The following is a 13,900-nucleotide window of genomic DNA, read 5'->3' on the forward strand; positions in this document are numbered from 1 at the left end:
ATTTGGCCACCGAATAAAGAAGAAAGGAATTCCAACTTGACTCTATTTTTCAGTAAACACCCATATTTGCTACCATATGCATAATTTCATTAAGTACAGTCTATTTTAGAAATAAGTCAGATACTTTCTCTCTCTCTCTCTGTCTCCTCCTCCCCCCGCCTTTCTTCATTAACTATGTATGTATATAGTGAATACCTAGCACGTTGTCTAAATCCCTAGAAATTTTTACTGTAGCCACATATGAACTCATCACTCCATTCTGGTAGTCCCATGACTAAAAATGAATATTTTGATGTAATTGCTTCTGAGCTACTTCATTATTTATTAATAATTGCTTTAAATGGCTACAGGTTGTTTCTTAATGGGATTTTTTAGGCTCTATGCACAATAAAAATGGAAAACATTGAAATACATTTAAACTCAAGCAGTTCTCCAATTAAAAAGCTCCCATGCAGCATGGTCATGTTGATAAGTTTTTCTATAGAGCTTACCAGTAGCATTTCAAGGCCTGTTTCTCAGCCTCTTTTTCTCTAAGCAGCAAATCAAATGATCTTTGTCCCTGCTTCAGAAAGAATTTCACTTTACGTTGATTTTTGTCCGTAAAAGAATGATATTTCATAATTTTCTGGAAACAGAGAGTGGTAGGCAAGATTGTGTATTAAGAATAATTTGATGGTCAAAACTTGTATATCAATTTTCAAACTTGGAAACTAGTATTTTGTGGCTGAGTTTGGGATACTTAGAATGAAAGTAAGCTCAGAAAATCACAAAGGTGTTGTGGCAGTTGTTGGTTTTCATGGATTCCACAGCCTCGTTGCTTGTAAGAATAATAATAATAATAATAACTATTATACTTCTCACAGTAAACCCATGGTCTTTACTACATGCTATGAACAGCTAATAATCTCCATGGTTGGAATTGGAACCTCATTCTTCTGGCTTCAAAGTTTGTTCCTGTAACCACTGCACTTTATTTTTCTATATTTCATTCCTAGCAGGATTCCTTGTTCAAAGATTGCTTAATGCATATCTAAATTAAAATTTTTGCCAGATGCGGTGGCTTATGCCTGTAATCCCAGAAATTTGGGAGGCCAAGGCAGGCAGATCACTTGAGTTCAAGTTCAAGACCAGCCTGGCCAACATGGTGGACCATTGTCTCTACTAAAACAAATACGAAAATAAATAAATAAGCAAATAAAAATCAGCCTGGCATGGTGGCGCACACTTGTAGTTCCAGCTACTTGGGAGATTGAAGCACAAGAATCAGTTGAACCTGGGAGGCGGAGGTTGCAGTGAGCTGAGATCACATCACTGCACTCCAGCCTGGGCAACAGAGCAAGACTCTGTCTCAAAAAAAAAAAAAAAAAAAAAAAATTCTGAAAACTTTAATGATAATAGAAATAAAGTAAAATTAATTCCTGGATAGTGGTTTCCTTGACTTGATTTAATGATCAGTGCCAGAATTGGGTCTTATCTTATTAATCATGGGAACTTAGAGTCTCTCTGAACATTATGTAATCCTTGAGATGAAAATATAAGGCAGGAATGCCAGTTTTACAAATTCGGAAATAGAAATGCAAATGAGTAAAATGACCTTTCTTAAAATCACTACTCAGCTAGTTACTTAAAGAACTAAAAATGTTATCTTATATAATTACTTTTTTCTGAATTATTTTCTGTGTTGGTGCACTTTTATTTGCATTTGTTTGTGACTGGCAATTAGGCATGGATAAAGGATGCCATGTTCAGGAACAGTACAATTTAGTGGAAAGAATACTGGCCCAGAAATTGTCATCCCCATTATACCTCTAACTGCTGGTGTTTTGGGGTGAACATGGAAATGTTCCATGGCTTTTTTTGCTCATTTTAAAAAAGGAAGTAGTAATTGTTGCTGCTGTCAAGTCTCCAGGGCTTTGTGAGAACAAAATGGAACATGAGTTCAAAAGGAAAAAATATATTATTATACAATTTTGCAGGATAAAAGTTGTATAGTATATGTGCAGCATTATAGAATATATGTGTGTGTGTGTGTTTGTATTTATTAAGCTTATATATGCTGCCCCTGCTGTGCTACTGACTTAGTGTTTCTGTGGTCCATCCTTTCATCCTCCTCTCATTCCTGTGACTCCTGTGATTTACTCAGGCATGCCTATGATTTTAGGTAACACAATCTGGTGACTTCTAAATCTATATTGCCAACTTTAACCTCTTTCATATCAAATTCTGAAGTGCTAGCATTCTACTGGACGTGTCCACATGTATGTTACATGGCGTTTTAAAATCACTATTTCTAAAACTGAAATCCCATTTGGGTACCATCAGGCTTCTACTGCATTTCCTTTCATTACGTCTCTGCAGCTGGAAACATTGCAGTCAGTTGGATTCCTTTTCCTCCTTTCTTTTACCTTTTGTATGTGATTTATTAGTGACCAAGTTCTTTAGATTCTACTTTCTACATATATCCTGAATCCTACCCCTCCTGTTTACTCTGATGCCACTTACAGAGTTTAGGCCCTCATCAAGTCCTTCCTGGACTTGGACACAATGAATTCTTGAAAACATGTTTTTAAGGGGAACAATACATTTAAGTATTTTAGGGTGAGCTAAGGGTTGGAAGCAGAAGGTGTTCTGTGGACACAGAACCGAAAATTATGATACAATCATGACTTACACTTCCTCTATGTACTCTCTCTGTCACATTCAGGAAATCTTAAAAATCTTCATCTGTGTCCTGGGCTTCTGGGCTGGAGCACCAGGTGAGGAGACCATCCAGAGGCTATGGTAAATCAAGTTGGGTTTTCTCTCTACCATGGGTGTTCCACACTGCCCCTTACTCCGTTGTAGGTGGGAGGCTCATGGAAGCCCATTTTTAAACAATTGTGCAACTTGTTGAACTTGGTTAGTCAGGATGAAAAAAAAGAATGTTATTGTTCTTATCCCTATAGCATAAGCAGAATGGGGCTTCTGCTGACTTTGTTCATGCTGGAGGGTCCCTCCTTCTTGCAAGCCATCCCATCCCCATAGAGGTAGCAAAACAGGAAGACAAAGGGCTGGGAGGAGAGGTTGAATAGGATAAGTGGTCTTGTCCTGAATTGTGACCCTGCATGAGTGAATGAGCTTCAAGTCTAAGCTGGATGGAGGCCTCATAGCAACCCATCTACCACCCTGGTGGGGTGGAGGATGGTTCTGCTGTGCGGGTCTCCTTAAGCACTTCATTAAGCACCCCAATACAAATTATCCATCTACCTCAGAGTTCCCTTGGACCTTCCCTCATCAACATGCCTGACAAGCAGTGCAAACACTATTAGCTCAGTATCACCATTACTAGTCTAGTGAAAGCCAAAGAAAATCAATTTGATTTGGGAAAGGTAGTTTAGAGATGTCAAAATATGATATTTAAATATGTGAAATCTAACCTGTATAAGTTAATAATTACCAAATTGACAGACTTGTCAAGCGGTCTCTGTTTCCAGTTTTTTTCTTTCTTGAAGCAACCCTTCCACATGGCCACTGGAGAAATCTTTTTTTCAAAATGCAGATTGATCAATTTTTTTGATGTTTTCCCTTCACCTACAGTTTCCTTCACCATGTTTTCAACCATAGTGACGTACATTTTTACTAATATTCAAATGTGATTCATTCTTCCAGGTTCTTCATTCTTTTACCTTAAGGCCAATCTTTACTTGTCATTTCATCTGAAAACACAACAAAATTAAAAAATAAGTGAAAAAAATATAGCCTCTCAGCTCTGTTCACAAATCTAACTCCAAAAGCAATAGTGAATAATATAGACATTTAATAAAGTTCTTCTGTGCATACAAAACAACACAACAGCCTAAGAATCTTCTTTGAGCATCTTATCTCTAAAGTTCCATCATGTAAGGCAGCTGCCACACATTTCCAAATTCCTTTTCTCTTACTGTAAGAGCTCTATCTCTTTGGGCCACATCCTTGAACCTCTCTGTGGGTCTGAGCATCATTTCTATATTCACTGTAATCCTTTCTCCATTTCTCTCATTTGCATCCCCATCTGTCCTCCTGTTCAGCAAGACAAAGGATGCTGCTGAAGTTCTACCTGCCTGAAAAGAGGAGAAGCATAATAAATATTTATAATTTAATTTCAGTTTGCTTTTAGCTATTAAATTAAAATGAAGTAATGTCGTTTGTGAATGATTCACTTCTGTATAAATTAGAATGAATTAAAAGTTAACACTAGATGAAATCATTCTCAATTGGATTTTGCATGCTTCCTTGAGGAAACAAAAAATTTTGGAGCTAAGAGGAATGTTGTGGAATCTCCTCCACAGCCTGTCTTATCTGTAATAGAGCCTGGGGAGAAACTATTGCATTGATTATGGCAAACGTTTCAGATTACTGTTATACTTTTGAGTTATGAAAGTTGATTGGGAATGTTGAAGTTTCTTTTTTGCAACAAGATAGTTTCTTTTTTCTAAAACTTTGACAACTATCCCAAGTCTGACTTCATTACCTTGGATTAGGTACCTGTTCCTGAACCTATTACTGTGCACAGGGATAGATGATGCCCTGATTGGTCAGGTCTGTGTCACATGACCAATTGTAACAGAGAGGAAGTCAAGGGTTGAGAGTGGGGAGGGATCATTTCTCAGTGGTAAATAGGGAGGCTTTTTTGTTTGTTTGGTTGGTTTTGTTTTAAACCAGGAGAGTAAATTGATAATGGTGATGGAAACAGCAGGTGTCCCATTAAGTTGGCCTGCGAGGTCCTGCCTCATCCAGTTCCCCAGCCCCATCCAGCAATGTCTGCTGTTCATTCGTTGCACTATGTGATGCCCTTTCATATCTCTGCTTTTTCACAAGCTTTTCCTATGTCTGGTATGCTTTTTCCTCTTTTCTCTACCTGGTAAACTCCTGATCAAATGGCATCTACTTTTTGAGCCTTCCCTTCAGATTCTGTTGGCTACTTTCCCCCCTGACCCGTTAACACTTTGTACTTACCTCTCTGAGAGCATTTTTTTCCTTGTATCATATTAGGTGTCCCTTCTATTATATGAGTGTCTCGAGGTCTGCATGTTCTCCATGACTGTATATTCTCAGTAATGGACTCAGACCAGGTGATTACATTAGCATCATGTAAAATTGTGGGCCTAGAAAGGCGGAGAATTTTGGATTAATTTTATAATCTCTGTTTCATCAAGGTTGTGATTCCCAAGTTTCTGCTGCATTGCTTCCCTGGGAATGTTTGAAAGTGTGTGGGAGTACTTTGAGTTGTTGCAAAGTTTAGGGATTGGGTGCCACTGACATTTGTTGGGTAAGGACCCAGAGGTGCTAAATGTTTTATAGTGCATAGGACAATCCTGCACAAAGAAGGATTGTCCTCTCTAAATGCCATTTCTTCCATTGAAAACTACTTATCTAGACTGAAGCATAGGAAAGAGGAGAGTAATCACAATATAAACTGCATGTCTACCTCTCATCAATCTTCTTTGCATACACTATGAATAGGAGAGCCTATGCTCAGCTAGCAGATTGCTTGAATGATAGGTTTTTACTAAGTGCATTTCTATCCTTATCTGTTTTCCCATATAATCTGAGTCCGGAGGTTGGAATACAAGGCTAAAACATGCAGAAGTTCAGGGTAAAAGTTTCTCCTCTCTTAAGTAAACTTTTCTTGGCTAAGCTTTCTCTAAGCCTGGGGAAGAAATGGGAATTAAGTTCTATGTATTCTTTTTTTCAATATCTATGGTGAGATAATTTGATCTTAATGCCTCTTCCACTGCACAGAAGGCTGAGAGTGACTAATTTCAATGATCATTTAAAAATCTATTTATAGCAAACCTTCTGGCTGAAGAAACCAATGTGGAGGGTGGCACATAGATTTAAATCCAGTTTTCTGTCATGAGGTGTCATGACTAGAAGCCAACTAGTTCTAGTGTGGTCGTTTAGGTCCTATTCTAGGAAGCACATCTTTTTGTTCATTGTTGACACTGATATTGCTGTGCTATCTAGAATATAGGAATTGTGTAAAGAGAAAACTTGGGAGTGTACGTCCTCAAATAAGGTTTTTTGATTCTTTGCTTCAAAGGTGACATTTTTGAAAACAAATTCCTGAAACACAAGTTCAGTAATTCATGTGTGATTTTATTGTCCTATGTTATTATATGTAGCATAAAGTCTTGTTGAAAAAGAATTTACCAAGAGTCTGAAACTCAGTATTTATCAGCTGCTACTGATAAACTTGATAAAGTTTTCTGAAAGATGTTACATGTAAAAGATACTTCATAAAATCAAATTCTAGTCTGTTCTTAGTATATGTTTGTTTCTTTTTTAGATACTCCCAGAAGCATAAAAGCATCCACTGCTACAGCTGAACAGTTTTTTCAGAAGCTGAGAAATAAACATGAATTTACTATTTTGGTGACCCTAAAACAGACCCACTTAAATTCAGGAGTTATTCTCTCAGTTCACCACTTGGATCACAGGTAAATGTGGCTGCTGTAGTTTCTTGTGTTTTCATTGCATGCGGTTAAATGAACATATTAAAGAGAAGTAAACAAAAGCTTTCTTCTCTGGTATATCTCCTTATGATTTGGGAGGCTGAGGTGGGCAAATCACGAGGTCAGGAGTTCAAGACCAGCCTGACCAATATGGCGAAACCCTGTCTCTACTAAAAAATACAAAAATTAGCTGGGCATGGTAGCACACACCTGTAGTCCCAGCTACTCAGGTGGCTGAGGCAAGATAATTGATTGAACCCAGGAGGTGGAGGTTGCAGTGAGCCAAGATCATGCCATAGCACTCCAGCCTGGGTAACAGAGCGAGACTCCGTCTCAACAACAACAAAAAGATTGGCTTAAGGTAGAATGGTTTTGTTACGTTATACAAAAATCACAAACACAGGTAATTGAAAGTAATTGCCTAAAAGCAGAAGGAGGTGCTGCTTTTCAGGTTAGTAAGAAGTTGCTATTCCTAAAACAAATTTATTAATTACTGAATTCCTCAAGACATATCTTTCTCAATTTTAAAGCCAAACATACTTCTTAATGTGTGAACAGTTATCCACAAAAATATTATATTATATTTCTTTGCAAAATTGCCTGGGTTTAGCGTTTAATAGTCATATAATTTTAATCACTGACAGATAACTTCCTTTTTTACCTCATAGTTTGCAGCAGTTACAGCTGTATTCTTGGACATGCACTGTATAAAAATGCTGTCTACTATCTTCCAGCTTTTCTTATATGTGAGACATGATTAGGAGCTCTGGATGTGGGGAAGCGAGGAAGAAGAAGAAAGTCATTCATGATACGTGACATATACATAAATTGCTATGAAATAATACCAAATAGTTTAAGATGATTCCTTCTGGAAAGAATAACCACAGTTCTGGGAATGGAAGTCCACCACTTACTATCTGTGGACATTGGGGAAGTCACATAAGATCTGTATCTCAATTTCCTCATCTGTAAATTGAGGATAATAGTACCTGCTTCATAAGTTGTTGTGAAGATTAAAGAGTTTGTACATATAAAGTGCTTTACCTATATAAAAACTTTAATGATCCTGTCCAAGCATGGGTATAAATCTCTTTATTTGGTTTCTCTTATCACAGATGAGGCAGTCTGGGACTTTGCACATCTTTACTAAATACTAAAGAGCAAACATAAGAAAATCTATGTGGAGAACAAAATATAGCAAGACTGACTTAGTGAGGAAAGTTCCTAGGGACATACTATCCAACTTGCTCTTGCAGCTTGAAGGCCCATTTAATTACATCTTTAGCTCCAAAGGATAATTTCCCAGGCCCTTCGCTTGGGTTTCTTTCCTCCCAGGTTCTGGCCTGATTTTGAGGGGAGGGTGCCATCCTAACACTCACCTGGCAACTGGCTTACAACTTTCAGGGAAGAGCAAGAAAGGGAGCAGTCCCATCTTGAAGGGTTCACTGGGGCTATTCCCTTCAGTCTGTTTTTGGTTGTACGGACAGGCCTTGTCTTCATGTGGTTGAGATCCAGTGAGCTCCTTGTTTATAGCCGTGTGTCTCTGCCCGTGTCCATTGAGCTTTCAGGCAACAAGAGTCACATGTAATAAAGGAAGATTGTTCATTTGCAGAACAACTTGTTGTATTTCTGATTACATCTACATGCTAGGAAAATTTCCCCTTAATTTTGCACATTAGATTTTTCTTCCCTGTGACTTTTTCCCACTCCCCTGTTTGTAGAGACATAGAACTCACCCAGCCTTCTTCCGGATGACATCCCTTACATAGATGGTGGCCACTGCTACCTGCTTTCTTACTGCTCCTGTCTCTGGGCTAACTGGTGCTGGGGCCTCCATCTGCTCCTCCTGAGGCTTGTTGGGCAGCATTTCAATGGGTCTATTTCCCTCAACTATGAGTCCTGTTTGTATTGGTTCCCAGGGTCGAACACCTTAACTGTACACACTCTGACCAGCACAGACTTCTTGCAATCTGCAAACTTTTCCACCTAATATTTCTTAAAATAGTTTGATTTTTTTTAAGCACCTTAAACATTTTAAAGATATGGGCAACTGAAATACCTGACCTTCATCAGGTGGTTTGCTGTCAGGCAAATCCTTTCTTACTCTTCCTGTGAGGTAGATTTATTAAAGTTATAGGCAGGGTTTTAAATGGATTTATTTCAATTGAAAATACTATTTATTTTTTCAGATTATTATAGAAATATGTTTTCATTGTAGAAAACATTTGGAAAACTGACAGTTAGAAAGAAATAGGAAAACTAATACAATCATATTACCAAAAGGTGAATGTTGAAGTTCTGTCATATTTCAGTTGAGTCCTTTTGTCTGTGTGCATTGATATGCTGTATTTTGTTTAATCAACCCTTACTTTTGGATATTCAACTCATTTACTTTGTAAATTTTGATAAATAATAATATGATGAATATTTCTTATACATAAGTATTTGTGCTCAGCTGTTAGGTTTTCTAGTTATACCTTTAAAATTAATATTCTTTTCAAAATTTATTGTTTTACTTATTCATTCTATAGTTGTATCATTTGTCAATGTCATGGCATGTATCTATGAAATTATAAATTATGTAGATATTATCTAGATATATTATTATTTAACAAATATCATATTTGAGATACAGTATATCTTTCCATGATGCGGAAAATAACTTAGATTTGTAAGGCACTTTCATTTGCTAAGTAAGCTAACAGTTATTAAATGCTTACCGTGTGCCAGGCACTGTGCTCCATGCATTACATGGGATTAGTTCATTTATCAGCAGTATTCAACAGTGGTTAAGAGTGTAGACCTGGAGATGGACAGCATACATTCCAGTCATAGCTCTACCACTCATTGGTTTTGGGACCTTGTAAAAATTACTTAATTGTTCTGTACCTCAAGTGTCCCCCTCTGTAAATCCATATAGAGTGCTTGAAAATACTAGTTGTAAAAATTCACAAACCTCCTATAATCATACAAGATCAGCACTCTTATTTTCATTTCAAAGATAAGAAAAACAAGCCTTAGAGATAAGTTCTTAAAGGTTCGATGGGAATCAATGGGAGTAGTCTTTTCCCTCAGTGTGATTTTAGAGTCCACCTGCTGAACCTCTGTGCTATCCCGTCTCTCCGTGTCTTTGGGAGATCATTAAACTAGATTCTTTATTGCCTTTCTTTCCAGCATCATTTAGCTAGTTACCGACAGAGCCAGAACCCAAACCCACTTCCTATTATTGAGTCTTTTTACTAATGCACTGTGATATTGCCTTCTATCATCTCAACAGACCTTCTGTTATGGCTTGTACTGGAATTTTTCCTGTTCTTATTTCTGAAGCTATCTTTCTTTAGTTATCCTGCTTTTCCTCACTCATCTATTTAGTTTCATCATTGCCTGAACATTTATTTCATTGTTTTCTGCTTTCTTTCACAAAAATTTTAAGGAGGCTTATAGAAATGTCTACAGGACAAGATAAAATGAAACATACACAAATCAGAGCAAACAAGAAGATAAAACCCTAGTTAAGTAATCAGGATAATTCAACCATTCTTGGCACTGAAACCAGACACATATTTCTCATATGGCCTTTTGTGGTCAAGGTAGTAAGTGTCCTTAGAGAACAAGTTCAGGGGACTCTATGTTAGCTGGTCCCTTCAGAAGAAGCAGATCTACAATGATGCTGATAATCTAGGTATGAAGGTCTTTGAAGCAACACTGCCCCCTTTGGAGACACTTTCTTGGTAATATGCAAGACAGTCATATACAACCAAGTTTTCCTGCTGAATATGCAGGAGCCTTTTATATGGAGGCCTGGTAAGTAGACTGTGTCCTTCAGGCCACATTGCATGTAAATTGCTTTTCTCAGTATAACTCAGTCACTCCCAACTGACAGTGATTAGGTGCAGGTCCGGTTCTTCAATGGGTGCATTCTGGTTCACCATAGTAAGAACTCTTCTACATGCCCTGCTGAAGGATGCTCATTTTTCTAGTTTTTTGGGGAGGCAAGGTGGAGTGGCAGTGGCATTGTGATGCTTCCTCTGAGCACATGTTCTTGCCTGCCTGGGAGAAAGCACAAGAGCAAGAGCTTGAGCAAGAGCAAGAGCAAGAGCTTGAGCTATCCCTCTATGAATTTAGACTCTGTGAGTTAGACCACAAAGTCTCTGCTAGAGAATAAACATGAAATGAACATTAGTATTATTATTAGAGGTGAGGTGAGACTGGCTGTCTCTTCCTTATGTCAGTTCCTGACTCCAGTCTTATCTCCATTTGGGCTATTTACAGTGAATGCCTAGCTTATTGGGAAGCCTACTCTGAAGCCTAATTAAAGAGGGAGAAGGTAGGAAGTGATGGAGACTGTGGGAATGGAAGCTCCAGCACTGGTGGTGATGGAGTAAAGCGATAGGAGTATAAATACTAGCCAGGCACAGTGACCAGTCTGCTCAGCATCTATGTGTCACCCTTTTTCTTTTTCTCTGCTTGTTCAAATCCTGCTCGTACTTCAGAACTCCGCTCATATCTCCAGGAAGCTTTCACTTACCTTCCCAGTTTACATTAATTTCTTCCTATATCAGTTTCCAATGTATTTAAAAAACTTGTACCAGTTTTTTTTTTTTTTTGGCATTCTAACATATAACGTCTTTCTTTTCTTTTCTTTTTTTATAACTTTTTGTTCTGGGATGCATGTGCAGAACGTGTAGGTTTTTTACATAGGTATACATGTGCCATGGTGGTTTGCTGCACCTGTGAACCCATCATCTAGGTTTTAAGCCCTGCAAGCATTAGGTATTTGTCCTCATGCTCTCTCTCCCCTTTCCCCCGACCCCTTGCGAGGCCCAGTGTGTGATGTTCCCCTCCCTGTGTTCATGTGTTCTCGTTGTTCAACTTTCACTTATGAGTGAGAACATGAGGTGTTTGGTTTTTTTTTTTTTTCCTGCGTTAGTTTGCTGAGAATGGTGGCTTCCAGCTTCATCCATGTCCCTGCAAAGGACATGAACTCATTCTTTTTTATGGCTGCATGTCTTTCATTGTTATTTAAATATTTTGTGTGTATACATGTGTTAATTACATGAGACATTAAAATATCATTTACTGCTTTTGATTACAATTGTAACAAATACATAATCTAACTTTTAAAAATCTAAATTGTAGCTTTTTTTTTTTAAATTGGTAATACATCCCAAGGTTCAAAATGTAAAAGGCACTTCATTCCTGTCCCCTGCCATCCAGTTTCTATCCTTGAGGGCAGCCACTATTATCATTAAGGCATTTCGAAAACAAAAAATACATATATAAAGAAGAAAATGAAGCTCATCCAGTCAGTGGTTTGCTGGAGCTGGCTTGCTTAGTGGCTTTAGGGACTGAAATTTTGTGAACCAGTTGACATTAGTAGCTTGAAACAGGCCATGGTATGAGTAATTATTCCATGGAAATCAGCAGATGCTACAAAACAGGGCTTTTAAAAATATACTTTTTCAATGAACCTTTATTTTTGTATACTTTTTAAATACTCTCTTTCTGATACAAATGGACAGATGAACCAATAGCTTATAATTGTGTCTCTAGAGAACAGAGAGCCAATTATTAAACATTTACCACTGCCTGTAATTCTGACATTTAGCGATAACCCTATTAATGCTGTGGGATGCAGCTTTTGCATCCTTTTCTCAGGTGAATTTGTGTTTGTGTAAAATATTTACATAGTTGACAACAATTTTTGATTAGATGTTAAGCTTTTCTGCTGTCAAGGATTGTGCATTAAACTTGCAAACTCCATTACATCTGTCACCCTGCCATACACAGTTAGATGCTAAATAAATATTTGGTAGATGAAGAAATGAGTAAAAGATGAAGAGAAAGGTTATTATGAGTACATCAGGAATCATAAATGGCATCACAAAGTTTTCATCAAGCTAGGGTGGTGGGATTTGGAGAATGTTCAAATTACTATATTGATGCAGGGTGCCTAATCCATCCTGAAATGTCATTAACTCTAGCACAAGAAATTCACTAACTGGCAGCCACTGCCTTGAAACAGCTATAAGTTAGGTTCTTAGGGAATAACAACAACTGTAATAAGCTATATGGCAACATCTCAGCCATGGTGTTAGTGCTGGATAGCTAATCACACAATTTTGTTGGTTTGAGCATATGGACTAATGGGCATGCTCTGGATTCTAGGGTATCTGAAGTGAACTAAAGGCAAGATGAAAGTAGGAAAGGCAGATGATCACACTGTTGCAGAATTAAGAAGAGGGCTTCAGTCAAATCTTGGCACTGAAACATAGCTTCAAACCAAGTGGCATAATTATGAAACTCCCGGGAAGCCCATCAGCAGTGTCCTGGTGTGCCATGAGCAAAGCCTCATTTGGCCTCCCAACCCGAGATGCTGGTTTCAAATGGTGTTCCTTAAGTAGAGGCTGACATTAAAAATTAATCCACAAACTTCATGTGAGCACAGGGTAAAAAGATTTTTGGCTCTTCAGTCATTTCAGTATGTTCACCATCAGCAGCATAACCTGAAAAAAAAAAAACCAGACAATAATACATGACACTTGTTGGAAATAATTAAGACATTCAGGCTGATCAAAGGAGTTCTCTCTTTATTATAGTTTTCTGACTATTGTGTTTTGAAAGGTAAATAGAGAATAGAGAAATATTTTAAGATACTGATTCACTTATCCATTTATACAAGAAACATAGAAGAGAAATATGAAAAATATAAAGGATTGTTGAAAAGCAAAAGTATACTTATCAGTAAAAATAAAAGAAATTTATTGAAAATCCCGAAGAAACTGTTTCCTTCTTATAAAACTGCAGTTTCTTCAGGATAAATAAAATCCTTTTGTTATGATTAGTGTAATTTGGTGTAGTTGCCTAGATTCTGTTCTGTGGCTTATAATATTTCTTCTTTATTTAAAACAATCTTGGACTTTAGATATATAAATTGGTTCCAAGGGGTTTATTAGGAATTTTGCTGATATCCAAGCATTATTTATGCTTCTGACTTTGAATGCTTTGCAGATAGCATACATGGAGATAATTTGTGGCAATAGTTTTGCAAATAAATACAAAACTGTCCTGTAGTTTGTCATCATCTTCTGTATTAATAAACTTCAGGTGAAATAAATGTGATTTTTCTACCCTCTTAATATTAATTATGCCCTCTGGGTGAGTTAAAATGTATTTATGTACTAGGCTGAAAAAATGTGTCTTCATGTTTGTGAGTGCTTGTCATGTATTAAGCCATTTCTCTTTCTTGACATTAGTAAGTAAAAATTAAACTTACTGGCACTATTTGCTTGGCTTAATGGTTCTGAACTAAAAAATGACTTTGTTTATTATGGATGAAATTAATAGACTGACATAAAAGCTACTAAACTTGTTACTTTCTGCTTGCACTTTATTTAATAAATAACTTTAAAGATAATAGGATTTAT

At 37.2% G+C, this 13,900-nt stretch overlaps 1 protein-coding gene across 2 annotated transcripts in view; it reads left to right on the forward strand.

Annotated features, from left to right (window-relative positions):
* Positions 1 to 13,900, forward strand: part of NELL2 (neural EGFL like 2) — a 395,035-nt gene that overhangs the window by 56,635 nt on the left and 324,500 nt on the right. For both annotated transcript variants that reach the window (XM_033222343.1, XM_033222344.1), the window contains one exon: positions 6,308 to 6,458. In XM_033222343.1, coding sequence (XP_033078234.1) covers positions 6,308 to 6,458 — 151 coding nt within the window. The remainder of the gene's footprint in view (positions 1 to 6,307; positions 6,459 to 13,900) is intronic.

The sequence above is a fragment of the Trachypithecus francoisi genome, unplaced genomic scaffold (genome assembly GCF_009764315.1).
Source record: "Trachypithecus francoisi isolate TF-2019V2 unplaced genomic scaffold, Tfra_2.0 Lachesis_group11, whole genome shotgun sequence".
Classification (NCBI taxonomy): Eukaryota; Metazoa; Chordata; class Mammalia; order Primates; family Cercopithecidae; genus Trachypithecus; species Trachypithecus francoisi.